Source organism: Vidua chalybeata, chromosome 26 (assembly GCF_026979565.1).
Source record: "Vidua chalybeata isolate OUT-0048 chromosome 26, bVidCha1 merged haplotype, whole genome shotgun sequence".
Taxonomy (NCBI): domain Eukaryota; kingdom Metazoa; phylum Chordata; class Aves; order Passeriformes; family Viduidae; genus Vidua; species Vidua chalybeata.
The window spans coordinates 2,879,382-2,905,563 of record NC_071555.1 but is presented as its reverse complement, the minus strand read 5'-3'; the positions used below and the strand labels follow the sequence as shown (position 1 = coordinate 2,905,563).

The 26,182-nt window shown below is 61.1% G+C and overlaps 2 protein-coding genes across 3 annotated transcripts; one reads left to right on the top strand and one right to left on the bottom strand.

The window, feature by feature from the left end:
- Positions 1-283: 283 nt before the first annotated feature.
- Positions 284-11,931, top strand: GPR179 (G protein-coupled receptor 179). The gene is made up of 11 exons (XM_053965251.1): positions 284-1,125; positions 1,878-1,986; positions 2,856-2,958; positions 3,149-3,345; positions 3,464-3,532; positions 3,873-3,982; positions 4,616-4,854; positions 5,426-5,564; positions 5,786-5,891; positions 6,369-6,515; positions 6,795-11,931. The coding sequence occupies exons 1-11, from the start codon at positions 284-286 to the stop codon at positions 11,484-11,486; spliced, it is 6,753 nt and encodes a 2,250-aa protein (XP_053821226.1). The 3' UTR covers positions 11,487-11,931.
- A 1,481-nt stretch (positions 11,932-13,412) lies between these two features.
- MRPL45 (mitochondrial ribosomal protein L45) lies at positions 13,413-22,469 on the bottom strand. Of its 2 annotated transcripts, XM_053965240.1 has the most exons (8): positions 22,361-22,468; positions 21,979-22,174; positions 20,975-21,092; positions 19,077-19,175; positions 17,515-17,563; positions 15,996-16,145; positions 14,291-14,464; positions 13,413-13,785 (listed from the first exon to the last, which is right to left on the bottom strand). In XM_053965240.1, the coding sequence occupies exons 1-8, from the start codon at positions 22,415-22,417 to the stop codon at positions 13,726-13,728; spliced, it is 903 nt and encodes a 300-aa protein (XP_053821215.1). In that variant the 5' UTR covers positions 22,418-22,468; the 3' UTR covers positions 13,413-13,725. The 2 variants fall into 2 exon arrangements, with proteins under 2 accessions (XP_053821215.1, XP_053821216.1); XM_053965241.1 differs by lacking the exon at positions 14,291-14,464 and having other exon boundaries at positions 22,361-22,469.
- Positions 22,470-26,182: the final 3,713 nt, after the last annotated feature.

Sequence of the window (26,182 nt, the reverse complement as noted above, 5' to 3'; positions counted from 1 at the left end):
CGGGGCTCGGCGCGGGGTCCCCACGGGGCTCAGAACGGGGGGCTCTGGGCAGCGCTGCCGCCCGAGCGGGAGCGCGGGGGCAGGCGGGGGGGGGCTCCGGGCAGCGCCAGCCGCTGAACACGGTTTGGAGCCGGTGACGTCTGCTCCGGCATCGCCGAGGGAGAAGAACGGGCGGCAGAGCGTGGGGCCGGCTCCGGGCAGCTCGGGGTCCCTGCCCGCCATGCGCCCCCCGGGCCGGCCGGGGGGGCCGCCGGGGGCCGGGGGGCTCCGCTGAGCCCCAGCCATGGGGCCGTGCCGGTGGGCGCCGCTCTGGGGCTTCCACGCCGTGCTGGTGCAGGTGGCCGTGCTCACGGCGGGGCAGAGCCCGCAGGAGAGACCCCCGCGGCCGGCGGGATGGTCGCCGGCCCCCTCATCCTCGTGGGCGCCCACCGTGGAGCCGGGAGCGCCGGGGGACAGCGAGGGCTCGGCGGCAGCGCTGGCGTTCCTGCGCACGGGCGATGCCGAGCGCCTGGCCCGGGCCAACTGCAGCGGGGGTGTCGCGGCGGGGGCCCCCGCGCCCGGGCCGCCCCCGGCGCTGCGGGCAGCCCTGCGAGCCGCCCCCGAGGCGCTGGCCCACGCCGCCAACTTCCTCAACATGCTCTTCCAGACCAACGACATCCGCGAGGCCAGCGTGGCCGAGGACGTGGAGTGGTACCAGGCGCTGGTCCGCAGCCTGGCCGAGGGGCACCCGTGGGTGCGCAGGGCGGTGCTGGCCCTCGACGCCCACCCGCTGGCCCCCAAGCCCCGGCTGATGCTGCAGGCCACCAAGGGGGACGGCCAGATCCTGCTGCAGGACGTCTCCAACGCCGCTCCCAGCCTGGGCAACCTCAGCTGGGACAACGAGTGGTTCAACGCCCTCAAGTCGCAGCGGGTCCCGGCGCTCCGCAAGCGGGTGCTCAGCAATGACCTGCGCAGCCTGGAGACCCCCAAGTGGCAGCGGGGGGACAGCTACGTGGGGGACCCGGGCCACGTGCGCTGGTCGCCGCCGTTCCTGGAGTGCCGCGAGGGCCGCTTCCTGCCCACCTGGGCCGTCACGCTCTCCTCCGCCTTCTACGGGCTCAAGCCCGACCTCAGCCCCGAGTTCAAGTAAGTGGAGCCCGGAGGGGTTTGGGGGGTGTCAAAAGGGGTGGGGGGTGCCCCGTGTGTGTGCTGGGGGTGCAGCTGGATGTTTCACCCACCCCGGGGTGTCCCCGGCGCCCTGCCCGTGTCCCTGTGCAGGTGTGCAGGTGTGCAGGTGTTTTCGCACATCCCCAAGCACGGAGGTGACTCCCTGTCCCCTCCCGGTGTCCCCTGTGCTGCCCACCTTGCGCTGCCACCCCCTGTCACTGCTGCTTTGGGGGTGGGTGAGCCGGGTTGGGACCCCTCCCGGGACTGGGGTGTCCTACTGCACCCCGCTGCACGGGGAGCTGCAGGGGGACGCGGTGGGGAGGGAAGGGTCAGCTGGGATCAGTCCCAGAGCAGGGACACGGCCCCGTTTCCAAGGCGAGATCCGTGTCCCCTTTGGAGAACCCAGGGAAGAGCGCTGGTCCCGCGGGGAAGGTGGGGGCCACCCCAGCGGGCCCCATTTCCCCATCGGTTGCATTAAAATCCCTCTCGAGGGGCAGAATTCACACCCAGGAGCCGCTGCCTCTGCCCCTGCCCCAGCTCCAGCCTCCCCAGACACGGCTCCGAGGGACAGCACCTCTGTCCGGGGCTCTGGGGACATCGCTGACCGCTGTCACTGTCCCCCTGGTCCGTGCCCCAGCCCCACCACGGCTGGCCCCACCGGGTGGGTGGCACAGGGTGGGCACAGGGACGCCCCACGCCACCCCCTGGGCTGACCCCGTCCCTGGTCACAGGGGGGTCGTGCGGGTGGACGTGGAGCTGAGGGACGTGGCCATCGACCAGTGCTCCAGCGGGCCGGGCTGGTTCTCGGACACGCATCGCTGTGACCTCAACAGCACCCAGGTACCGGGCCCTGGCACCCTGCACCCCATCCCTTCCCCCGCCGGGACCGGGGTACCCCGCACCCACAACCACCCCCGTAGCCCCGCCGGGCTGCCCGTGCCCCGCGTCCCTCCCTCCGGGCTGAGCTTTATCCTCTCCCGGGCGATCCATCTGCTTCGCTCAGCTGCTCTCACACCGCAGTGAGAGGTTTATTGTGCAAATCTTCCCTCCCCACTGCCAGCCGCGCCGTGTGACCCGGCTGTGCCCTGCCCTGGCACCACGGGGACAGTGGGGACGGGGCCTGGCAGCCGGTGGCAGCATCACCCCGGCCCCTCCAGCAGTGCCCACCCTGGCAAGACAGCGGTGCCCGAGCGTTTCGGGGCTTGGCACAACCAGCAGCACCCCCAGGCAGGGCGAACCCCGCGGCCCCCCAGCCTTGGGGTCCCATCCAGAGCTGTCCCCAAGCGGGAAAGGCGTCGCCAGCTCCTGTTTCCTACCAGCGATGCCTTCCAGAGGGCCGGGCTCCGTGCCGGGCATCCCTCCAGAAAACAACAATGCCCAGCGGAGCCGCCAGCGCGGCCCGTTCGGGGCAGGATGCGGCCGGGGGGGATTACGGAGCAGGGCCCGGCCCGAGGCTGCCGTCACGGCTGGGCAGGATTAGGGCGCTCGGCTGCATTAGGTGTCCATTTAGGTTTTAGGGAGGGATTTGGGGCCAAGCTTTGGGTTTTAATTCTGAAATGTTTAACCACTGATTCCTCACGGCTGTGGGGGAGGATGGCGTGGGGTCAGGTGCCCGTGAGCAAGGGGCTGCTGGAGCCCCTGGGCCGGGGGGATTTAGGGACAGGGGGGACACAGGGGGTGGGGGACGTGTCTCAGGCTGTCTCCTTCAGTGTGTCCCCCAGGAGAGCCGTGGCTTCGTCCTCGGGAGGTACCTGTGCAGGTGCAAGCCGGGTTTTTACAGGGCCGGCGGAGTGGCCAGCGGTGCCTGGGCAGGTGAGTGCCACCAGGCCCCGGGGTCCCTGTTGTCCCCAGTGGCACACGGATACAGGAGTGGTGGCCAGGGCTGGGGGGCTCTGGGGACACAGAACACGTGCCTTGGTTTAGGGGGTGCCACCAGGCCCTGGGATGTGTGCTGGTCCCACCCCAATGCCACGATCCCACCCAGGCGTCGCTCTGTCCCCAGGTGTGGCAGGGACAGACGGGGGGTCCCGGCTGGGGTGCCGGCCGTGCCGCCCGGGCTGTGCCACCTGTGAGGACGACACGCCCTGCCTGATCCAGGAGGACCAGGTGCTGCGGGCAGCGGTGCTGTCGTGCCAGGCCTGCTGCATGCTGGCCATCTTCCTCAGCATGCTCGTGTCCTACCACTTCCGACGGAGCAAGGCAAGGTGTCCCCGTGTCCCCCTGCTCCACTGTCACCCCAAGCCCTGCGGGGTCAGGGGTCCCCCTGCCCTGTCCCTGTCCCCTCCAAGGCTGCACCCTCATGCTCCTATCCCTGCAGAGGATCCGGACATCAGGAATCATCCTGCTGGAGACCATCCTCTTCGGGTCCCTCCTCCTCTACTTCCCTGTGAGTATCCAGCTGTCCCCAGGTTGGAAAGCTCCAGGATGGGGTTTCCAGGACGGAGCTGCCCCAAGCAGGGCACGGGCACGGCTCCACCTAATTGTTAATTTTGCTGGCATGGTCCCTGGGGGCTGCTACATAAACCTTCTCAGAAAACCAAATCCTTTTTCTCCCGCTGGCTGCGGGAATTAATCCCTGCCCAAATCCCCTCTCCCCTCCTGCACGAGTGCAGCAGGTGCTGCAGGGTCACGGGGGAGAGTGGCACAGGGCTGGCCTGAAAAGCAGGTGGTTCCTGAGGCTGGGGCAGGTGGGATCCAGCCTGGATCCCTCTCTCCCGCTGCTCCAGGTGTTCATCCTGTACTTCAAGCCGAGCATCTTCCGCTGCATCGTCCTGCGCTGGGTGCGGATGCTCGGCTTCGCCATCGTCTACGGCACCATCACCCTCAAGCTCTACAGGTAGCTGGGACGGGGGGCTGGGGGCTGGAGAGCCCCACAGCAGGAAGGGTTTGGGTCTCAGGACCCCCAGAGCAGGAAGGGTTTGGGTCTCAGGATGCCCATGGTAGGGAGGGCTTGGGGGCTTGGGGAGGCTGAGGGGCTTGGGACCCCTCTGGTGGGGAAGGCTGGGGACTTGGCACCCCCACACTGGGGAGGGCTTGGGGCTCAGGGCCCCCACAGGGGGAAGGGTTTGGGTACTTAGGACCCCCAGAGTGGGGAGAGCGTGGGACTCCCAAAATGGGATGGGCTGGGGTCTCACTGGGAGGGGCTGGGCCTCACTGGGATGGACTGGGTCTCAGTGGGATGGGCTGGATTCAGTGGGGTGGATTGGGGTCTCACTGGGATGGGCTGAATTCAGTGGGGTGGACGGGGTCTCAGTGGGATGTGCAGGGTCTCAGTGGGATGTGCAGGGTCCCAGTGGGATGGGCTGGATTCAGTGGGATGGACAGCGTCCCAGTGGAATGGCAGGGTCCCAGTGGGATGGGCAGGGTCCCAGTGGGATGGCAGGGTCCCAGTGGGATGGACAGCATCCCAGTGGGATGGCAGGGTCCCAGTGGGATGGGCGGGGGTCTCACCCTGCACGCCCCTCGGCAGGGTGCTGAAGGTGTTCCTGTCGCGCACGGCGCAGCGCGCTCCCTACGTGTCGAGCGGGCGGGTGCTGCGGATGCTGGCGCCCATCCTGCTGCTGGTGCTGTGGTTCCTGGCAGCCTGGACCATCGGCATGCTGGAGAACGCCCACAAGAACATCCCGCTGGTCATCCGCGCCCAGACCAGCCGCGGCCTCCACTTCTCCATCTGCGGCCACGACTGCTGGGATTACATGATGGTCATCGGTGAGACCGGCCCCCGGTGTGGCCTGGGGGTCCCCACGGCCCCCCACCCTGGAAATGTGGGGCTTTCGTTGTCTTATCCATTTAATCTTCCTGAAAGCTGCAAGGATCTGGGAGTCCTGTGGACCCCATCCCATAATTGTGGGGCTTTCATTCCTTTGCCTGTTTAATCCACCTGGAAGCTGCAAGGATCTGGGGGTCCCTATGGTCCCAGGACCCCATCCCATAATTGTGGGGCTTTAATTCCCTTGTCTATTTAATCCTCCTGGAGGCTGCAAGGACCTGGGATCCCCACAGCCCCAGGATCCCATCCCACAATTTGGGGCTTTCATTCCTTTGTCCCTTTAATCCTCCTGGAGGTTTCAAGGAGGGTTGGGGTCCCCCAGCTGCCTCCCACCCTCCCCTCTGAGCATCCCCTGGTGCTGAGTCCCAAACTTTGGGAAGGCCACGCTGGGGGATGCTCCAGACCCCCAGCACATTCCGGGGTGAGGGTGGTGGGCAGCAGCTGAGCACCCCAAAAGCTGCCCAGGGGCTGGGTGTGCCCGCTCAGGGTGTGTCCTGCTCTGCCCCACAGCCGAGATGCTGTTCCTGCTGTGGGGCAGCTTCCTGTGCTACGCCACGCGCGCCGTGCCCTCGGCCTTCCACGAGCCCCGTTACATGGGCATCGCCCTCCACAACGAGCTCATGGTCTCTGCCACCTTCCACGTGGTCAGGTAGGGCCAGGAACCAAGGTTCCCACCCCTGGGGATGCTCAGGAACCATCCCGAGGTGGGAAGGGTTTGGGTGCCCTGGGTCTCCAGAGAAAAGGGGGTTTGGGTGCTCGGGACCCCCAGAGTGGGAAGGGTTTGGGTGGCCAGGCAGAGGGGGTTGTGGGGTCTGGAGGTGGGGAGGGGGCTGTGGTGGGAGCTGGCACTGCCCTCCTGGTCCCTTTCAGGTTCCTGATTGTCCCCTCGCTGCATCCGGACTGGACTCTGCTGCTCTTCTTCGCTCACACCCACGGCACCATCACCATGACCCTGGCCCTGCTCTTCATTCCCAAGGTATTCCAGGGAAGGAACGGAGCTGGGGAAGGGGCTGGAGCACCAGAAGAGGCTCAGGGAGCTGGGGGGCTCCGTCGGGAGAAGAGGAAGCTGAGAGGGACCTTCTGGCTCTCCACAAGTCCCTGACAGGACCTGGGGAGGGTCAGGCTTTGCTCCCAGGGAACGGCGACAGGAGGAGAGGGAACGGCCTCAGGGTGTGCCAGGGGCGGTTTGGGTTGGATATCGGGGAAATTTCTCATGGAGAGGGTGACTTGGCATTGGAACAAGTGGAGTCCCCACCCCTGGAAGTGCTCGAGAACGTGTGGATGTGGCACTGGGGACGTGGCTTTGTCAGCACTGGGGGAGCAGCTGGACTCGCTGACCCCAGAGAGCTTTTCCAGCCTCCACAATTCCATGATTCCACTGCTAACACTCATCCCAGAGACTCGGGGAGCTGGGACAGGACCCCCTGGGTGACTCCCCGCTGTCCCCGCGCAGTTCCTGCACACGGGCTCGCCGCTGCGGGAGGAGATCACGGCCGAGGTGTACGAGGACGAGCTGGACATGCGGCGCTCGGGCTCCTGCATGAACAGCAGCATCGCGTCCGCCTGGAGCGAGCACAGTCTCGACCCCGATGACATTCGGGTGGGTGGCACACTCAGGACCTTCTTTTGACGCTAGCTGTGCAGAGTAAGAGGTGCCTTTCGCAATCTTTTCCTGATGCAAAGCAGAGGGAGGGGACAAGGGGGTGCAGGGTGATCCCACCCGGGTGGGCAAACCCGCTGCGTCCTCTGGGCAGCGCGGGGGGCTCTGGGGACACGGGGACAACCCGGGGCTCGGCGGGGCGGTCCCGGCCGCAGCCCCCGCTGTAGGCGCTCTCCTCTCTCCCTTTTCTCTGCCGCGTCCCCCCCGCCCGCGGCGCAGGAGGAGCTGAAGAAGCTTTACCGACAGCTAGAGGTGCACAAGACGTGGCGGATGGCGACCAACAACCCGCACCTGGCCAAGAAGCGCAGCTCCCGCCGCAGCCTCGCCCGCTCCATCCTGCGCCGCAGCGGAGCCGAGCTGGCCGAGAGCGCGTCCCGCCGCAGCAGCGCCGGGGACCGGGCGGGGACCCTGTCCCGCCGCAGCTCCTCGGCCAGGCGGCTCGTGGATGCCGCCGGGACCAGCCTGAGGATGCGGGACGGAAGCTCCCGGCGCCGCTCCTCAGCCCTGCACAAGTCCCGCAGCTCCGAGGGGCCCCCGCGGGAGCCCCGCCGAGGGTCGCGCACCCCCAGCCCGCCCGAGGAGCCTCGGCCGGCGGCGGTGATGGACTTGGAGCAATCCGACAGCGACTCGCTGGACGCCGCCCCGCTCCTGTGCAAATCGGCCAGCGCCCAAAACCTGGCGGGGCACTGGCAGCGACCCCCGGGCCGCGCCCCGCCCTTGCAGAAGTCCCACAGCGTTGTCACCGGGGCGCGGGAAGTGGCGCTGCTGGCCGCCCGCACGGCCGCCCGCGAGCAGTGGCACGGCAGCCGCCACCTCTCCGCGCCGGCCCCGGGGGTCCCCAGCGGCACCGCGACACCGCAGAGCCCCGCCGAGAGGGGCTCGCAGGAGGACACGGCCCCGCTGGGCGATGCCAAGGGGCACAAACATGTCACCTACGCGCCCATCAAGAGCGTCAGCGCTGACAGCGCCCACCCGCCCAGGAAGGTGCGGGTGACCGTGAAGAAAACCCCCCCTCCGCCCCCCGTCCGCTACCAGAGCCTGCAGCGCTCGGGGACGCTCGGGGACAGCCCGGAGCCACCGCCGGGCCACCCGGCACAGGCGGGAGAGTTGGAGGGGACAGCAGGGGACGATCCGGAGCGCGCGTCCCCCCCGGCAGGGAAGGGCAGGCTGCTGACCCCGACGGCCACCTCGGCACACGTCTGTCCCTGGGAGCTGGTCCAGGACGAGATCCTGGGCAGGAAACAAAAAGCGGCCGAGGCAGCAGAGTCGGGGAGCCCCGGTGACACAGCGGCCGCCACCCCCGGCCCCAAGCCGCCCCCCACGAAGAGTTTCCGGAGCCTGGGACTCGCCATCAAAGCCCTCAACCGCTCCAGGGGGAAGAGCATCCTGAAAGGGAAAAGCGAGGGGAGCCTCAGGAAGAGGGGCAGCAGCAGGAGCGAGAAGCCCGGCCTGGCAGAGGCCTCGGCCGTGTCCCTCGGGGGGCTCAGCCCAGACCCCGCTGCCAAAATCCCCGAGGGGAGCGGGCAGAGCCTCGAGCCCCCCGCCCTCCAGCACAACAACAACGCCGCCACCCCCGGGGAAGCCGCGGACTGGGGGGACAGCGGGACAGGAGGACAATGGGACAGCCTGGCCGCGGGGACAGGCAACGGGGACAAAGCGGCAGAGGGGCCCAGCGCTGCCCGAGGGGACGCGGGTACTGGTGGGCGTCTGGAGCCACCCAGCGCGGGCCACCAAGGAGCTGAATGTCCCCCGGAGGTGGCCCGGGTACAGCCCCAGGAAGGGGACGAGGCTCCTGCAGTGGATCTGGGGGAGGACGTTCCTGAGGTCACAGCGGAGGAAGGGACACTTGACGAGCTCGAGGGGACCAGCAGGTCCTTCCAGCCCCGGAACCACCGGGAGGAGGAGCAGCCGCCTGCGAAGCCCACCCCGAGCAGCGTGCGGGGCGCGGCGGGGCGGAAGCCGCGGGCTGAGGTTGGCCCGCCCGGACCGCTCGGAATCCCGGCAGGAAGGGGAGCCTTGCTGCGCCAGGAGGCGATCGCTCCCCGGGAGGATGCAGGGACCCCAGAGAGCCTGGACAAGGCGCTGGAAGAGGGGAGCAGCCAGCCCGACTCCGAGCGGGTCCCCAGAAGGAGCTGGAGCAGGGCTGGGAGCGCGCAGGGAGAGCTCAGTCTCGGGGGAGATTCCAGCTCCAAAGCAGCAATCTGCCCTGGGAAGGGCAGCAGTGAGGGGGATTCTCAGCGCTCTCCGGGCTTGGAAAAACCACCAGAGCTGCCGAAAGGGGCCCCGGAGCAAGCGGAGGGCAGGAGGGCTGAGGTGTGCCCGTGGGAGAGCCAGGAACAGGGAAGGAGTGTCCGAGCAGAAATCTGCCCCTGGGACACAGAGCAGGCCCTGCCAGAGCAGGAGGGGCAGAGATCCCCCAAATCTGGAGAAGGTGTGGAGCAGCCTGGGATGGGGCTCACAGGGAAACCCCCAGCTCTGCCCAAAGCCTCATCCCAGCGGGCTGGAACCACAGAGAGCAAAAAGGCCAACATCTGTCCCTGGGAAGTGGAGGGTGAGCCGCGCCCAAAAACAGAGATCTGCCCCTGGGAAGAGGCTGCAGCTCCGCTGGGGAAGGAGAGATCGAGGCAGGACACGCATGGCACTTCCAAAAGGGAAGAAAAAGTGGGATCCAGAGCACCGGAAAAAGGAAAGCAGATCCCAGCCAAACCCCTGCCCAAATCTCCTTCAGGGAAATCCCAGAGCTCAGAGAAGGCAGAGATCTGTCCTTGGGAGTCTCAGGGAACCAAATTCAGTGACAAAGCTGAAATCTGTCCCTGGGAGGTGGCTGCACCTCAGCTGGAGAAAGGAGCAGGCCCAGGTAAGGAGAGACTCCCAGGAAAAGTAGAGACCAAAGCTCTGGAGAAGGGGAGCAGAGACCGAGAGTCCGTCTGTCCATGGGAGAGCCTGGACACGGATCAGCCCCCGGCCAAACCCCACACTGGGAGCTCAGCAATGCCCAAAGCTCCTTCGGGGAAATCCCAGAGCTCGGAGAAGGCAGAGATCTGTCCTTGGGACACTCAGGATGTTGAATACAGCAGCAAAGCCGAGATCTGTCCCTGGGAGGTGGCTGAACAACCCTCAGGTAAAGAGAAACCCAGACAGGACAAAGAGGAGCCATCCAGGGTGGGCAAAAGCCCTTCCACAAGTCAAGGCCTCCTGAAGGGAGTGGAAGCTTCTTTCACTTCTGGAAAGAAGGATCAAGAGTCCGTCTGTCCTTGGGAGAGCCTGGACATGGAGCAGCCCCCAGCCAAATCCCACACTGGGACCTCAGCAGTGCCCAAAGCTCCTTCGGGGAAATCCCAGAGCTCAGAGAAGGCAGAGATCTGTCCTTGGGAGAGTCAGGACCTTAAATCCAGTGATAAAGCTGAAATCTGTCCCTGGGAGGTGGCTGCACCTCAGCTGGAGAAAGGAGCAGGCCCAGGTAAGGAGAGACTCCCAGGAAAAGCAGAGACCAAAGCTCTGGAGAAGGGGAGCAGAGAGAGGGAATCAATCTGTCCTTGGGAGAGCCTGGACACGGAGCAGCCCCTGACCAAACCCCAAACTGGGAGCTCAGCACTGCCCAAAGGAGCTCCAGGGAAATGCCAAAGCTCAGAGAAGGCAGAGATCTGTCCCTGGGAGGTCGAACCCAGCAGCAAAGCCGAGATCTGTCCCTGGGAAGTGGCTGAACCTCCCTCCCAGCAGCCAAAGGCAAAGCAGGTCCCAGCTGGGGGCTCCAAGGGGGACAAGCGCATCACGCGCCAGGCAGCGCTGGCCAGCCCGGAGAGATCCCTGGACAGCAGAGACCGAGAGTCTGTCTGTCCTTGGGAGAGCCCAGACACAGAACAGCCCCCGGCCAAATCCCACACTGGGACCTCAGCACTGCCCAAAGCTCCTTCGGGGAAATCCCAGAGCTCAGAGAAGGCAGAGATCTGTCCTTGGGAGTCTCAGGGATCCAAATCCAGTGACAAAGCTGAAATCTGTCCCTGGGAGGTGGCTGAGCCTCAGCTGGAGAAAGGAGCAGCACCAGGTAAGGAGAGACTCCCATCAAGAGAAGCCTCTAAAGTTCTGGAGAAGGGAAGCAGAGACCGAGTGTCCATCTGTCCATGGGAGAGCCTGGACACGGAGCAGCCCCTGGCCAAATCCCACACTGGGAGCTCAGCAGTGCCCAAAGCTCCTTCGGGGAAATCCCAGAGCTCAGAGAAGGCAGAGATCTGTCCTTGGGAGGTCGAATCCAGTGGCAAAGCTGAAATCTGTCCCTGGGAGGTGGCTGCACCTCAGCTGGAGAAAGGAACAGCACCAGGAAAGGAGAAACTCCCACCAAAAAAAGCCTCCAAAGCTGTGGAGAAGGGGAGCAGAGACCGAGAGTCCGTCTGTCCATGGGAGAGCCTGGACACAGAGGAGCTGTCCCTGAAATCTGCAGTGGGGAAGGAGCCATCCAAGAAATCCGGCAGCACCGAGAGCAGGAAATCTGAAATTTGCCCCTGGGAAGCAGAAGAGCCCATGGGGTTGGAGGAGGAAATCTCCCAGCCAGATGTGCAGCCACAGGGAGCCCAGAGAGCTTCCCCTGCAGGGATGGGACAGCTGGGTGCCAGCGCTGTGTCTCCAACACTTCTGGAACAATCCAGGGGCAGATCCCATGGGGAAGCTGAGCACAAGCCCCTGTGCCGACTCCTGCCCAGCATCCAGCACCCAGCCGTGGGCAGCAGCCCCAGCCCTGGCGCTGGCCTGGCTGAGGTTTGTCCTTGGGAAGCTGGAGAGGCTCCAGCAGCACCTGCCAAGCCCAGTTTGGACATGAGGAAAAGCTCTGAGGTGTGTCCGTGGGAGGAGGAGAGCACGGATCCCTCCCGGACCTGCCCCGGGCAGGGCAGAGCCCGGGATGGGGGTGGGGTGTGAGTGGATCCCAGCACCAGTGGCTCCATCCATCCATCCATCCATCCATCCATCCATCCATCCATCCATCCATCCATCCATCATCCATCCATGGATCCATCCATCCATCCATCCATCATCCATCCATCATCCATCCATCCATCCATCCATCCATCCTCCATCCATCCTCCATCATCCATCCATCATCCATCCATCCATCCATCCATCCATCCATCATCCATCCATCCATCCATCATCCATCCATCCCTCTGTCCTTCCATCCATCCATCCATCCAGGATTGATCTATCTATCCATCCATGGATCCATCCCTCTGTCCTTCCCTCCATTCATCATCCATCCATGGATCCATCCACCCATGGATCAATCCATCAATCCATCATCCATCCATGGATCCATGGATCCATCCATCCATCCATCCATCCATCCATCCATCATCCATCCATCATCCATCCATCCATCCATCATCCATCCATCCATCATCCATCCATCATCCATCCATCATCCATCCATCCATGGATCCATCCATCCATCCATCCATCCATCATCCATCCATCATCCATCATCCACCCATCCCTCCCTCCATGGATCCATCCTGCTCCCCCTGCCCAGCCCCGGTGTTGGACAGGGGGGTCTGGGGGTGTGAGGCCGAAGGTCCTGGTTGTGTAATTTTGTGTAAATACAGGAAATAAATGGAATTATCTACAGAGTGTGCTCGGAGAGGCTCACAGGGAGGTGGGGAAGAGCTGGGATACCCCCAGGGAAGGGGCTGGAGAGGGGCTGACTAGAAGGAAAGGCCATTCTCCCAAAAAAAGCCACATTCCACCCAAAAACCCCCTTCCCATTCCGAGCCAGGGCTGGGGAACCCCACAGAACCCCAGGTTTGGAGGGAAGGGACCTTAAATCCCATCCAGGGACACCTCCCACTGTCCCAAGCTGCTCCAGCCTGGCCCTGGACACTTCCAGGGATCCAGGGGCAGCCACAGCTGCTCTGGGAATTCCATCCAGCCCCTCAGGGAGGAATTCCTTCCCCATATTCCATCCCTCCCTGCCCTCTGGCAGAGGGAACCCATTCCCTGTGTCCTGTCCCTTCATCCCTCTCTCCATCTTTCCCGTAGCTCTTTCAGGGAATCCTCCATGAGGTCACCCCAAAAATCCCCTTCTCCAGCCTGAACAATCCCAATCCTCTCCTCCCTCTGGGTTCAGGAATTCCATCCCCTCCTGCCCTGAGATCCACGGAGGGATCTGAGCTCCCCCACTCAGCTCCCGAGCAAGGCAGAGGCTCCATGGAAAAGTTTTTTTTTTAGGAACAGAGGGATTGCGACACCCCTGTGACATCCCAAAGGACATGGCAGGGATTCCACTGCTGGCTCCTCTCCCAGCACAGCACAAAGAGGAGGTCCTGCCCTCCCAAAAGGAACACTGAGAAGCAAAAAGGAGCCACAGCTCCTCTTTTTACAGCTCTGCAAAACCCCTCTCAAGGAAGAAATAAAAATTCCCTGAACTCTCCCACGCTCTGGAAGTGGCTGAGTTAAAAAGCAGGACAAGGAGGAGAAAAGGGCTTGTTCTTGGGTGAGCAGGGAGGATTTTGCACTGTGAGTGAGGAGAACTGGCTGAGCAGAGCAGGAATAGAGAAGGAGCCTCACAGGGGGAAAAAACAAGAAGTGTTTTCCCAGCCCAGGAAAAGCAGGGACAGCTGCAAATGTCACCGTGTCCACAGGATGGTGCCAGTCCCTCAGTGCCACCAACACCAACCCCAGCCCCTCGTGAGGAATCAAAACTGAAACGAAATCAAATCATCAGCTGTGCTGCAGCTCCTCTGGGAAACTCCAACAGCAGCAGCCCCCCCAGCACAGAACTTGATTTAAAGTTTTCCTGCTTTCTGTTAAAAAATAGGAGTTTGGGAAAGAGAGATGGGAAAAAAACGGTGCCAACAGCCACTGGTGAAGTTTTAATGACTGACCAGCAGGCCTGTGACACCTCCCACGGAGGTGACAAATATTCCAAGGGCTCTCCCATGGAATTCCAGGACAGAGGGTGGCCTGTGGATGCTCCCAGGGCTCCTCATCCTCATGGAAACCCAGCGAGGGTGAGGCTTGCTCATTTGGAAGGATTTGTCCCTTCAGTTTGAAGGACAAATTTTAGAGTGGCTGGAGCCCATTCCCGAAGGCACAGCCACGTCCAACACATTCCCAATCCTCCCTCCGGGCCTGTTTGCTGTCCCTGTCCACGTTCCAGAACTTTCTACTTCACTGTTTCACGCTCCTGTGAGGGATCTGGGGCTGGGCCAGGAATCATCACGGTCTGCAAAAGCAAGGGACAAAAGTCAGCAGGAAAAAGGGGAGCAGAGGGTTCTGGAAAGGGAAAAAAGGGGGATCAGATGGAGGCAGGAGAAGGGAATGGGATGGGAAGCCTTGAATTACACTGGAATTCTCCCCTCCTTCTTCACCAAGATCTATTTCTAGCAACACAGGAAGGCAGAGACACTTTTCGAGGTCGGGCACAAGGGGGAAATAATTCCCAAAATGACCCCACACCTGCCCTCAGCCATTCCAGGCCCCTCAGCCTTCCATTCCAGCTCCCAGGTGCTCCAGGGAACAATTCCATGGACATTCCAAACAGCTCTGCCCGCGGATGAACCTCCCACCTTCCCCTCCCAGGCAGCTCAGCTTTGTCCAGAATGATCCCCAGGGAGCTGCGACTTCCCCAGGGAGCTGCAATTTCCCAGCCTTTTCCCTTAATGATCCCATTTTTCCCTTCATGATCCCATTTTTCCCTTCACGATCCCATTTTTCCAGCCTTTTCCCACCTTAATGATGGGATCCTTGGGCGGGGCCCACTCTGGGATGATCTTCCCGTGCATCCTCCACGTTCCGTAGGGGTTCACCAGGTACCTCTCGAACACAACATATTCCAGAACATCCTTGGGAATCTCCTCCCCACCGTACATGAGCCGCCCAAAGCGGTCATAGATGGCCAAAGTCTGTCAGAAGATCCAAAAAAAAAACCCCCAGGATGGATGGGGTTTGGAATGATCTGGGATAGTGAAAGGTGTCCCTGCCCATGGGATGGGATTTAAGGGATTTCCAACCCAAAAAAAGGCTGGGATCTCTGGGCTGGGCTGGCAGCAGGTTGGGGTTGGTGAGGGAGGATGGAGGGATTTTCCTAGGAGGAAAAGCTGGGAAAATTGGGATTGTTCATCCTGGAGAAAGCTCCAGGGTGGTCCAACTGTGACCTTCCAGGAAAAGCTGGGAAAATTGGGATTGTTGATCCTGGAGAAGGCTCCTAAGTGGGACCTTCCAGGACAGGCTGGGAAAATTGGGATTGTTCATCCTGGAGAAGGCTCCTAAGTGGGAGCTTCCAGGAAAAGCTGAGAAAATTGGGATTGTTCATGCTGGAGAAGGCTCCTAAGTGGGACCTTCCAGGAAAAGCTGGGAAAATTGGGATTGTTCATCCTGGAGAAGGCTCCTAAGTGGGACCTTCCAGGACAGGCTGGGAAAACTGGGATTGTTGATCCTGGAGAAGGCTCCGAAGTGGGACCTTCCAGGACAGGCTGGGAAAATTGGGATTGTTGATCCTGGAGAAGGCTCCGAAGTGTGACCTTCCAGGACAGGCTGGGAAATCTGGGATTGTTGATCCTGGAGACGGCTCCGAAGTGGGAGCTTGCAGGAAAAGCTGGGAAATCTGGGATTGTTGATCCTGGAGAAGGCTCCTAAGTGGGACCTTCCAGGAAAAGCTGGGAAAATTGGGACTGTTCATCCTGGAGAAGGCTCCGAAGTGGGACCTTCAAGGAAAAGCTGGGAAAATTGGGATTGTTCATGCAGGAGAAAGCTCCTGGGTGACTTAAGTGGGACCTCCCAGGACAGGCTGGGAAAATTGGGATTGTTCATCCTGGAGAAGGCTCCTGGGTGATCCAACTGTGACCATCCAGGAAAAGCTGGGAAAATTGGGATTGTTGATCCTGGAGAAGGCTCCTAAGTGTGACCTTCCAGGACAGGCTGGGAAATCTGGGATTGTTGATCCTGGAGAAGGCTCCTAAGTGGGACCTTCCAGGACAGGCTGGGAAAACTGGGATTGTTGATCCTGGAGAAGACTCCTAAGTGGGAGCTGGCAGGACAGGCTGGGAAAACTGGGATTTTTCATGCTGGAGAAGGCTCCTAAGTGGGACCTTCCAGGAAAAGCTGGGAAATCTGGGATTGTTGATCCTGGAGAAGGCTCCTGGGTGATCCAACTGTGACCTTCCAGGACTGGCTGGGAAATCTGGGATTGTTGATCCTGGAGAAGGCTCCTAAGCGTGACCTTCCAGGACAGGCTGGGAAAACTGGGATTGTTGATCCTGGAGAAGGCTCCGAAGCGTGACCTTCCAGGACAGGCTGGGAAAACTGGGATTGTTGATCCTGGAGAAGGCTCCGAAGTGGGAGCTGGCAGGACAGGCTGGGAAATCTGGGATTGTTGATCCTGGAGAAGGCTCCGAAGTGGGACCTTCCAGGACAGGCTGGGCCAGCCGGGCTCACCTGGCGGCTGTGCATCCTCACGGTCACCTGCCCGTAGAGGTTGCCCCGGCTCAGGACGCTCTCGCAGCGCACGTGCACCACCCTGGGCGGCTCCAGGGACTCCACAAACCCCCAGCGGATGGTTCTGTACCTGTTCCCACGCACCATGTCCTGCCAGCAGAAATCAGCTCGGAATTAATTTATTTATTTAATTCAATTATTCATGATTTGCTCGCTCCTGACAGCGAAAATCAGCACCGACTCAGCTGCTTCTTTTTCATTTTTTTTTTGTTTGTTTGTTTTTGTTAAGGTTGGGATTGAAGGTATTTGAGATGGAATTTAGGTTTAGGTGTAGATGTTTAGGTTTGTTTATGTTTAGATTTTTATTTATTTTATTTATGTTTATATATTTAGGTGTATATATATTTATTTATATTTATTTTATATATATTTATATTATATATATTTATATATTATATATTTATCTATATTTATCTATATTTATCTATATTTATATATATTTATATATATTTATATATATATAAATATATATTTATAATATATATTTATAATATATATTTATTTATATATTTAGGTGTTTCTTAATTTTATGTTTAGGTTTAGATGTTTATTATTTTTATTGATATAATAAGTTGTGGTTTTTACAGCATTTTACTAATAAGTTACAAAACAGTTAACTGTCTTTCTCTACAAGGCGTTTTAAGGTTAAATTATTTAACTAAGAAATTATATTTAAGTTATTTTTATGTTTCACTCAATAACTAATTACTCCAAGTCCATAACACGGACTTTTCTGTCTAATTATAAAATACTACTTGAGCTTGTGAAGAACAATTCATTACTGTTCTAAAACTTCTATTTTGCCTTATATACATTAAAAATTTTAAATTTTTTACTTAAGAGATATTACTTCTAATCTATCTTAGAGTTATTAATCAATTTTGGAAGGTTTTTTTACGGTCCTAGGTCAAATATAGAAGTTTCTTGTGGGTCTGTGCTCTTCAGCACAGAAAGTTTAACATTTTCAGCATCTGGGATTCCAGCACAACTCGGTTTGGATGTTAATGGGAGCAATTAGAAAACACCACAAGCATTTCATTGGTTGTTGATGAGTTTTGGGTTTTCCCTCCCAGCTCTTTGCTGAATCCAGAAAAAAAAAAATGAGGCATTGCCAGGTTTAGAAAACCTTAAAAAAAAAAAAGAAAAAAAGGGAAAATTCCATTAAAAACGAGGCAGAGGGTGGAATTCAGAGTTTGAAATGCCGTGGAAGTGATCCAGGCACCAATCCCTGCTCTGGGAGCCCAGGGAATGGCTGGAGCTGTGCCAGGTTGGATTTTAGGGAGAAGTTCTTCATCCTGGGGGTTTTTGGGCACTGCAAGAGCCATGACCCCAAACCTGGGAGGGTTTGGCCAGTGCTCCCAGGGATGGGATTGTTGGGATTGTGCAGGGGCCAGGGGTTGGATTGATGACCCCTGGGGGTCCCTTCCAGCTGAGACATCCCAAAATTCCAGGCACTTACGGGGTAGCAGCGCTCGGTCACCAGGGAGTGAAGCTTCTGCTTGTTAAAGCTGCACAGGAAACAACCCCGGTCACCTCAGCACAGGGCACGAGGTTCCCCAAAAAAACTCCTGCTTTCCCCACAAATTCCCCCTTTCCTCCCACCAATTCTTGCATTTACCCCACAAATTCCCCCTTTCCACCAATTCTTGCATTTTCCCCCACAAATTCCCCCTTTCCTCCCACCAATTCTTGCATTTATCCCACAAATTCCCCCTTTCCTCCCACCAATTCTTGCATTTACCCCACAAATTCCCCCTTTCCACCAATTCTTGCATTTATCCCACAAATTCCCCCTTTCCTCCCACCAATTCTTGCATTTACCCCACAAATTCCCCCTTTCCACCAATTCTTGCATTTATCCCACAAATTCCCCCTTTCCTCCCACCAATTCTTGCATTTATCCCACAAATTCCCCCTTTCCTCCCACCAATTCTTGCATTTACCCCACAAATTCCCCCTTTCCACCAATTCTTGCATTTACCCCACAAATTCCCCCTTTCCTCCCACCAATTCTTGCGTTTACCCCACAAATTTCAGCTTTCCCCCACACAAATTTCAACTTTGCCCTTCACAAATTCCTCCTTACCCCACTCAAGTCCCAGCTTTCCCCCCACACAAATTCTCCCTTTCCCCCCCGACAAATTTCCCCTTTTCACCTCACACACAAATTCCCCCTTTTCCCCCACACAAATTCCCCCTTTTTCCCCGAATTACCCTTTCCCTCACACACAAATTCTCCCTTCCCCCCCCACAAATTCCCCCTTTTCCCACAAATTCCCTCTTTTCCCCCACACACAAATTCTCCCTTCCCCCCCCCACAAATTCCCCTTTTCACCAAATACCCCCTTTCCCCCCAACACAAATTCCCCCTTTTTCACCAAATTCCCCCTTTCCCCCCAACACAAATTCCCCCTTTTCACCTCACACACAAATTCCCCCTTTTCCCCCACACAAATTCCCCCTTTTTCCCCGAATTACCCTTTCCCCCACACACAAATTCTCCCTTCCCCCCTCACAAATTCCCCTTTTTCACCAAATTCCCCCTTTCCCCCCCCAACAAATTCCCCCTTTTTCCCCACACACAAATTCCCCCTTTTCCCACAAATTCCCTCTTTTTCCCCACACAAATTCTCCCTTCCCCCCCCACAAATTCCCCTTTTTCCCCAAATTCCCCCTTTCCCCCCAACACAAATTCCCCCTTTTTCACCAAATTACTCCTTTCCCCCCCACACAAATTCCCCCTTTTTCCCTATATTCCCCCTTTTCCCCCACACACAAATTCCCCCTTCCCCCCCCCACAAATTCCACTTTTTCCCCAAATTCCCCCTTCCCCCCCCCCCACAAATTCCTCGCTTAATTTCCCTCTTTCCCCATAAACTCCACTTTTCCCCCCACACAAATTCCCCCTTTTTCCCCAAATTCCCCCTTCCCCCCCCTCCAAATTCCCCCTTTTTCCCCCCACACAAATTCCACATTTCCCCCACAAACTCCAGCTCCTCGTGGGTCAGGGAAGGGCCTTACTTTGCCAGGGAGTTGTGGGCCTCAATAAATATCTCCTGGGCTTTCTCAGGGAAGGTTTTGAGGCTGAAATCTGGGTCGTGATCCTTGATCTTCCGCAGGCTGGGAAAGAAAAAATTAAGGAAAGAATAAAATTGGAGCTGTCCTGGATGTTTGGATCCTATAGGATTCAATCCCAGCTTTTCCCAGCTGAGAATTGGAGATCCTCCAGCTAAGACAAAACCTTCAGGTGGCCTTAAAACAGCCAAATCCAAAGAATCCTAAAAAACTGGGAGTGCACAGCGTGGCTGTTCCCAGCAGGAGAGGTGGGAACTCCAGGGGAAGGGGAACAACAGCAAAAATGGGGAAAAAAAGGGAGGAAACAACCCTTTAATGCTAAAAATGATCCAGAGATCCCTCAGCCCCCTCACAGAGGGGGTTTGGTGGGGGTTGAGAGGACGTGGGGGGCCTGGAGGTGACCTGGGGGGACACAGGGGGGGCCTGGGGGGGATTTGAGGGGTCCCAGGTGACCTGAGGGGACACAGGGGGGGCCTGGGGGGAGATCTGGGGGGGTCCCAGGTGACCTGGGGGGACACAGGGGGGTCCTGGGGGGGATTTGAGGGGTCCCAGGTGACCTGGGGGGACACAGGGGGGTCCTGGGGGGGGGGGGGGATTTGAGGGGTCCCAGGTGACCTGGGGGGACACAGGGGGGTCCTGGGGGGGATTTGGGGGGTCCCAGGTGACCTGGGGGGACACAGGGGGGTCCTGGGGGGAGATCTGGGGGGGGTCCCAGGTGACCTGAGGGGACACAGGGGGGTCCTGGGGGGGACTTGAGGGGTCCCAGGTGACCTGGGGGGACACAGGGGGGTCCTGGGGGGGATTTGGGGGGTCCCAGGTGACCTGGGGGGACACAGGGGGGTCCTGGGGGGAGATCTGGGGGGGGTCCCAGGTGACCTGAGGGGACACAGGGGGGTCCTGGGGGGGACTTGAGGGGTCCCAGGTGACCTGGGGGGACACAGGGGGGTCCTGGGGGGGATCTGGGGGGTCCCAGGTGACCTGGGGGGACACAAGGGGGGGTCCTGGGGGGAGATTTGGGGGATCCTGGGTGGCCTGGAGGTGGATCTGGGGGAAAATGGGGCGGTCAAAGGGGGGTCCTGAGGGGGATTTGGGGGGGACATGGGGGAGTTTTGAGGAGATTTGAGGGGGGTCTCAGTGGCCTGGAGGTGACCTGGGGGTCCAGAGGAATGTCCTGGGGGGGGGGAATTGGGGCATCTTGGGAGGTCCCAGGTGGCCTGGAGGGAACTGGAGGGAACACAAGTGGGGGGGTCACAGGGGGTCCTGGGGGGTTCCTGGGCAGTTTTTGGGAGTTTTGAGGGGATTTGGGGTGTCCTGGAGGTGACTGGAGGGAACACAAGGGAGGTCACAGGGGGGTCCTGGGTGGGTTTGTGGGAGTTTTGAGGGGATTTGGGGTGCCCTGAGTGGCCTGGAGGGAACACAAGGGGGATCACAGGGGGGTCCTGGGTGGGTTTGTGGGAGTTTTGAAGGGATTTGGGGTTCCTGGGTGGCCTGGAGGGAACCCAAGGGGGATCACAGGGGGGTCCTGGGTGGGTTTGTGGGAGTTTTGAGGAGATTTGGGGTGCCCTGAGTGGCCTGGAGGGAACACAAGGGGGATCACAGGGGGGTCCTGGGTGGGTTTGTGGGAGTTTTGAGGAGATTTGGGGTTCCTGGGTGGCCTGGAGGGAACACAAGGGGGATCACAGGGGGGTCCTGGGTGGGTTTGTGGGAGTTTTGAGGGGATTTGGGGTTCCTGGGTGGCCTGGAAGAGACTTGGGGAGAAATACCTCAGGAACAGACCCAGGACAGGCAGAGCAGAGCTGCTGCAGTCGGCTAATTAAGGTAATTAGCTAACGAGGGGTACGTACGCCAGCTGAGAAGCCGCTGTCTGCCTCAGCTTCTGCATCTGCTGCTTCAGGCCGTCCCTGGACAGGGAGGTGAGGCGGGCATCGCCCTCGGGAGGGACGTAGGGATCCATGATTTCAGCTGGGGGTGGGAAAAGCAGCTCAGGAGGAGGCTCAGAACCCAGGGAAGGGAGAATTTCTGAGAGAGAATCCCCGGGAATTTCAAGCAGAGAGTTCCTGGGATAAGCTCGTCCACAGGTGCTGCTCCCTCACAGCCCAGGGAAGAGTGGGGAAATGGCATCCAATGAAGTTTAGAGGGGATTTTGGGAAGGAATTCCTCCCTGAGGAGCTGGATGGAATTCCCAGAGCAGCTGTGGCTGCCCCTGGATCCCTGGAAGTGTCCAGGGCCAGGCTGGAGCAGCCTGGGACAGTGGGAGGTGTCCCTGGATGGGATTTAAGGTCCCTTCCCTCCAAACCTGGGGTTCTGTGGGGTTCCCCAGCCCTGGCTCGGAATGGGAAGGGGGTTTTTGGGTGGAATGTGGCTTTTTTTGGGAGAATGGCCTTCCCATTCTCCTTTCCTTCCTCTCCAGCCATGGCAGGGGTGGCACTGGATGGGATTTAAGGTCCCTTGCCACCCAAACCATTCCACGATGCCACTTTCCAGATCCTTGCAGCCCTGCTCCACTTTTACAGGCAAAGAAATGGACTCGGGAGGGGATTTTGGGAAGAAATTCCTCCCCGTGAGGGTGCTCAGACCCTGGCACAGGTGCCCAGAGCAGCTGTGGCTGCCCCAGGATCCCTGGCAGTGTCCCTGGACGGGGCTTGGAGCACCCTGGACTGGGGAAGGTGCCCCTGCCATGGCACCGGAGGGGCTTTCCCAACCCAAACCCCTCTGGGATTCCAGGATTCAAGAAAAAGGCACCAACAGCTCTGGAGATCAGGCAGGGAGGCCTCTCCCCCGGCCAGACGGAACGGTGGGGAAGGAATTCCACCTGATTCTCTCTCTCACGTCGGCCGTGTTGCCGTACCCGTGCAAGCCAAGAAGAAGGTGCGCTCCATGCGCTCGTCCGGGAAGACGGGCGCCGCGGACCGGAGCCGCCTCTCGCTCTCCTCAGGGCTCAGCTCCCGGGCCCACTCGGGCACCCGCGGGCACTTCCTCCTGCTCCTCACCGCCACAACCACACAGGGCGGCAGCGCCGCGGGACGGAGCAGGGACTCGGCGGCCTGAGGAGAGGCAACGGCAGAGCGCGGGGTGAGCCCAGCACCGCCGGCGCCTTCACTGATTTCCCCTCACGCCTCGCGCGCGCCACGGCCCCCCGCGCTCCCCGTCGCCCTCAGCGCCCGCAGCGCTCACCCCGCGGCCCCACAGCCGCTGCCCAGCGCCCCTCACGCCGCTCCGGCCGGCCCCACCTTCCAGCAGAGCCGCGGGGCCCTGCGGCCCAGCCCCGCCGCCATGGCGGCCGCCATCTTTGCCCCGCCGCGGGGGATGGCGGGAACGGGGGCAGGGGGCGGGGCCGAGAGCGCGCGGAGGGGGGAGGGAGGTGTGGGCGGGGCCGCGCGGGGAGGGGGGGGGCCGCGCCCGCGCGCGCGCGCGGGGAAGGGGCGTGGCCAGCGGGAGCCCGCGCCGCGCCCGCGAGTGGAAAATTCCATCGGCTGCGGAGCCCGGGGGGGGCGGGGCCGGCGCGGGAGGCTCCGCCCACCCCCCCGAGCGCGCGGAGGGGGGACCCCCGTGCGTGGTGCAGTGCGGGGGGCGGGGGGGACCCCCGGGCAACGGGGGAGGGGGGCATGGCACGGCCCCCCCATCCCCCACGCGGGTCACGGGCGCGGGACCCCCACCCTGCCCCGTGCCGGGGATGCTGCGGGTGTCGGAGCCCCCCCCAGACCTGCAGAGGGCCCCCCCCCCCCCCCGGATCTGTAGTGACCCCCCCACTTTAACCCGCAGGGCACTCCCGGACACGCAGAGCCTCCCCCCGGACCTGCAGAGCCCCCCCTGCACACGCACAGCCCCCCGGAACACGCAGGGACCCCCCCCGGACCTGCAGAGCCCCCCCTGCACACGCCCTCCCCCCCCCGGACCTGCAGAGCCCCCCCCCCGGACTTTCAGATTTGTCCCCCCCAGACCCTCAGGGCCCCTCCAGCCACGCAGAGCCCTCCCCCCCCCCCCCCCCGCCCAGATCTGCGTATTCCCCCCCCTGGACACGCAGGACCCCCTCCCCGGATTTCCAGAGCCCCCTCTGGACCCGCAGAACCTCCCCCCCCCCCAGGTTCCTGCACCCCCCAGCAGCTCCGTGGGGTTTGTGCGATGCGTTTGGGATTTCCCATCGCGGCAGCCCCTGGCGCTGGTGGTGGAGGGGGGCCGGGGGCAGGGGTCCCTCCGGGTGCCCCCAGGACAGCCCAGGATGCGGCACCCCCGGCATGCTGCTGGCGAGGGGAGGGGGTGATATCGGGGGCAGGGGTCCCTCCGGGTGCCCCCAGGACAGCCCAGGATGTGGCACCCCCGGCATGCTGCCAGCAGCGCGGGGGGGGGGCTCGGGGGTCTCTCCCAATATCCCGGGGACGATCCAGGCTGCGTCATCCCCGTCCTAAAACACAAACCAGCTCATCCCAAACCCTCTTCCCTTGAAACCCCATCCCTGGGAGCCGCCGGGACACCCTGGGGATGCTCATCGCCCGCCCACGCCTGCAGGGCGCGGGCCCGGCCCGGCCCGCAGAGCCAAAGGCGAGCCCGGCCCGGGGGTGCGAAGCCCGGGGGGGCCCCTCGGGAGCGGGGGGCTCGCCGGGAGGCTCCGGCCGCGCTCGCTGCGCCTGGCCCCGCTCCCAGTTTGCTTTGGGGACTGTTGATCTTGGCTCCGAGGACGCGTTGCTCCATCGGACAGCTGGTTAATGTGTAGTGACGGCTCCGCTGTGCCCGAGACCGTTGATCCCGGCCCGTGCTCTTATCTGAGCGGGGACGAGCCGGGAGTGGCCGTGCGGGGCCGGGCCGGGGGGCGCGGGGGGGAGCCGGGCCCCGCTGGGTGGGGGGATGGCGTCTGCAGCCCGCCAGCGCCTCCCAAAATTCGGCGTGATGCTCACCGGGGTGGGGGCAAAAATAGCAGAGACCCGCAGCACCCGCGGTGGGAAAAGGGGAGCCCTCTGGAAAACTGGGATGAAGCCCCGGAGCTGTGGAGCCAATCCTGGAGCAGCCGGGGCTGAGTCACCGGCCCCAGAGCCCCACGGCCCCGGCGCTTTCCCACGGCTCTGGACTCGTGGGGCTGGATTTTCCCAGCCCAGCTGGCTCTCCCGGCTGCCCCAGGATGCCATCCCGGCCGGTTTCACCTCCGTGGGCAGCGCTGGGGGGGCTCTGGGGGGGGCTCAGCCTGGGAGCATCCCTGAAGAAATTTGGGATGGGGCCATGGAGATGCCACTGGATGATGTCCCCAGCCCACCTGTGCCCTTCTCCTTGCAAAACCACCACGTGGGGATTTGTCCCGTGGGGGAGCGGGATCAGGGCTGGGATCAGGGCTCGGCACCCACCCCAAACTGTCCCCGCCAGCTCCAGGCAGGGGCTGGGCCACGTTTGCCTCCATCCTTGTTTAACTTGTCCCAGGTGCCCGGCGGTGAGGCGGGAGGGACGGGCAGAGCCGCACGCACACATGGAGAGGGGAAAATCCAAGGAAAAACGCCTCCCAACCCCCCGGGAATGACCCGCGGAGCAAGAGGCCCCAGAGCTTCGAGTGCTGTTGTCCCCGTGCTCCCGAATACCAGAGATTCCAGCCCTAAGCCGGCGGCCCAGACCTGCGAGGCAGGATTAGCCGGTGCCCTCCGGCTGCTCCCGCTCCGGGCAGCAACGGCAAAAACTCCAGCGAAAGAGAGAGAAGAAAAGCCTCTTCTGGGAATTTTATTTTTTTTCTTTCCACCCCCCCCCTTTTTTTTTCCCCCTTGTTTTTCCTAATTAGAAAGGAGCACTGACAGCGGTTGGTGGCTGCAGAGGCTCTGGGCTAATTACAACTCCTGGCTTCCACCCCGTCCGTTTGTCCCCGGGCCCTCCACAGTCTGGCACTACAGGAGAACCCGGTTTGGTCGGGACACGGCGGAGGCGGCGGCTTTCTCGGTGGAGCCTCTTTCTCTCTTTCTTCCTCCCTTTTTTTTTTTTTTTTTTTTTTTCCTGGATTCTTGCTGACAGCAGCATCTGTCACCTCCCAGCATCTCCCGTGCGGAGCAGCACCCGCGGAAAGCGCCCGGAGCCCTTTGCCAAGCACAACCCCCGCGGCCACCGCGGCTACCGAGACCCCCCCCTGGCGGGCCAGGAGGGGACCCAGTGACCCCGCGGCCATCCGGGATGGGAATTAAAGCTCAGAGGAGACAATCCCCTCCGCTTCCCTCCCGCGGAGCCGAGCAGCTCTGCTCCAGGAATAGTTTTATCCTGCCCCTGACCTTCCCGTGGCTCTGCCAGGGACAGTCACCCGCGGCCACACGCGGTGCCAGCACCGAGGCAAGGCGGGAGGGGACGGGATTTTTGCCCTGGCAAAGTCCCCCAGCACGGCTGTGGCTTCTCCTGCCGTCCTGCTGCGGCGGCCTCGGGGTGTCCCCAGCGTGGCACTGCCGGGCTGAGTCCAATTCCATCCATCCCGGCTGCAAATCCCACACGGAGCCTCCTCGCCAAACCGTGGGGTCCAGCCCTTCCCTCGCTGCAGGGCGGACGGGACTTTCCGCCCAGCACCCTGCCGGGATTCCATAAAATCCTAAAACATTCCCTGGACCAGCTCCCAGCGCCGATGTCCCCCCACCCCACAGCCTGCCCGTGTCCCCGTGTCCCGCGGGGCTCCGCACCCCTTCGCGGCGCTGGGAGCTGGCAGGATGGAGCAGGGCGGCAGCTGCCTGAACCCCCCGCGCGGCTCCAGCTGTTTCCAGCTGTTTCCAGCTGTTCCCTTGTCTCCCTTTCCTTCCCCGGGGCCCTGCAGCACAATGCGGCCCCGCGGCAGCCCCGGATGAACCCGGGCTCGGCGGCGCTGGGTTTTTGTAACCATGTGCTGAGAGCTGTCTGTACTTTCTCCCTGCCCCAGTTCGTGCCGCCGGCTCCTCCCGGTCTCAGTGAATCCCTGCTCCCTCCCCGAAATCCCTGTTCCCTTCCTCGAACCCCTTCTCTCTACCTCGAATCCTATTCTACCCCTCAAATCCCATCTCCCTCTCTTGAGTTCCTGCTCCTTCCCTCAAATCCCTGCTTCCCCCTGCCTGGAATCGCTACTCCCCTCC

Bases quoted from the DNA above. Each gene is read 5' to 3' on its own strand.
- GPR179 (XM_053965251.1), top strand. From the start codon at position 284: ATGGGGCCGTGCCGGTGGGCGCCGCTCTGGGGCTTCCACGCCGTGCTG. The intron at 1,126-1,877 runs GTAAGTGGAGCC...CCCTGGTCACAG, and splicing joins GACCTCAGCCCCGAGTTCAA to GGGGGTCGTGCGGGTGGACG. The intron at 3,346-3,463 runs GCAAGGTGTCCC...CTATCCCTGCAG, and splicing joins ACCACTTCCGACGGAGCAAG to AGGATCCGGACATCAGGAAT.
- MRPL45 (XM_053965240.1), bottom strand. From the start codon at position 22,417: ATGGCGGCCGCCATGGCGGCGGGGCTGGGCCGCAGGGCCCCGCGGCTC. The intron at 22,175-22,360 runs GTGGGGCCGGCC...GCCTCTCCTCAG, and splicing joins CCCCGCGGCTCTGCTGGAAG to GCCGCCGAGTCCCTGCTCCG. The intron at 21,093-21,978 runs GTACGGCAACAC...TCCCACCCCCAG, and splicing joins CTTCTTCTTGGCTTGCACGG to CTGAAATCATGGATCCCTAC.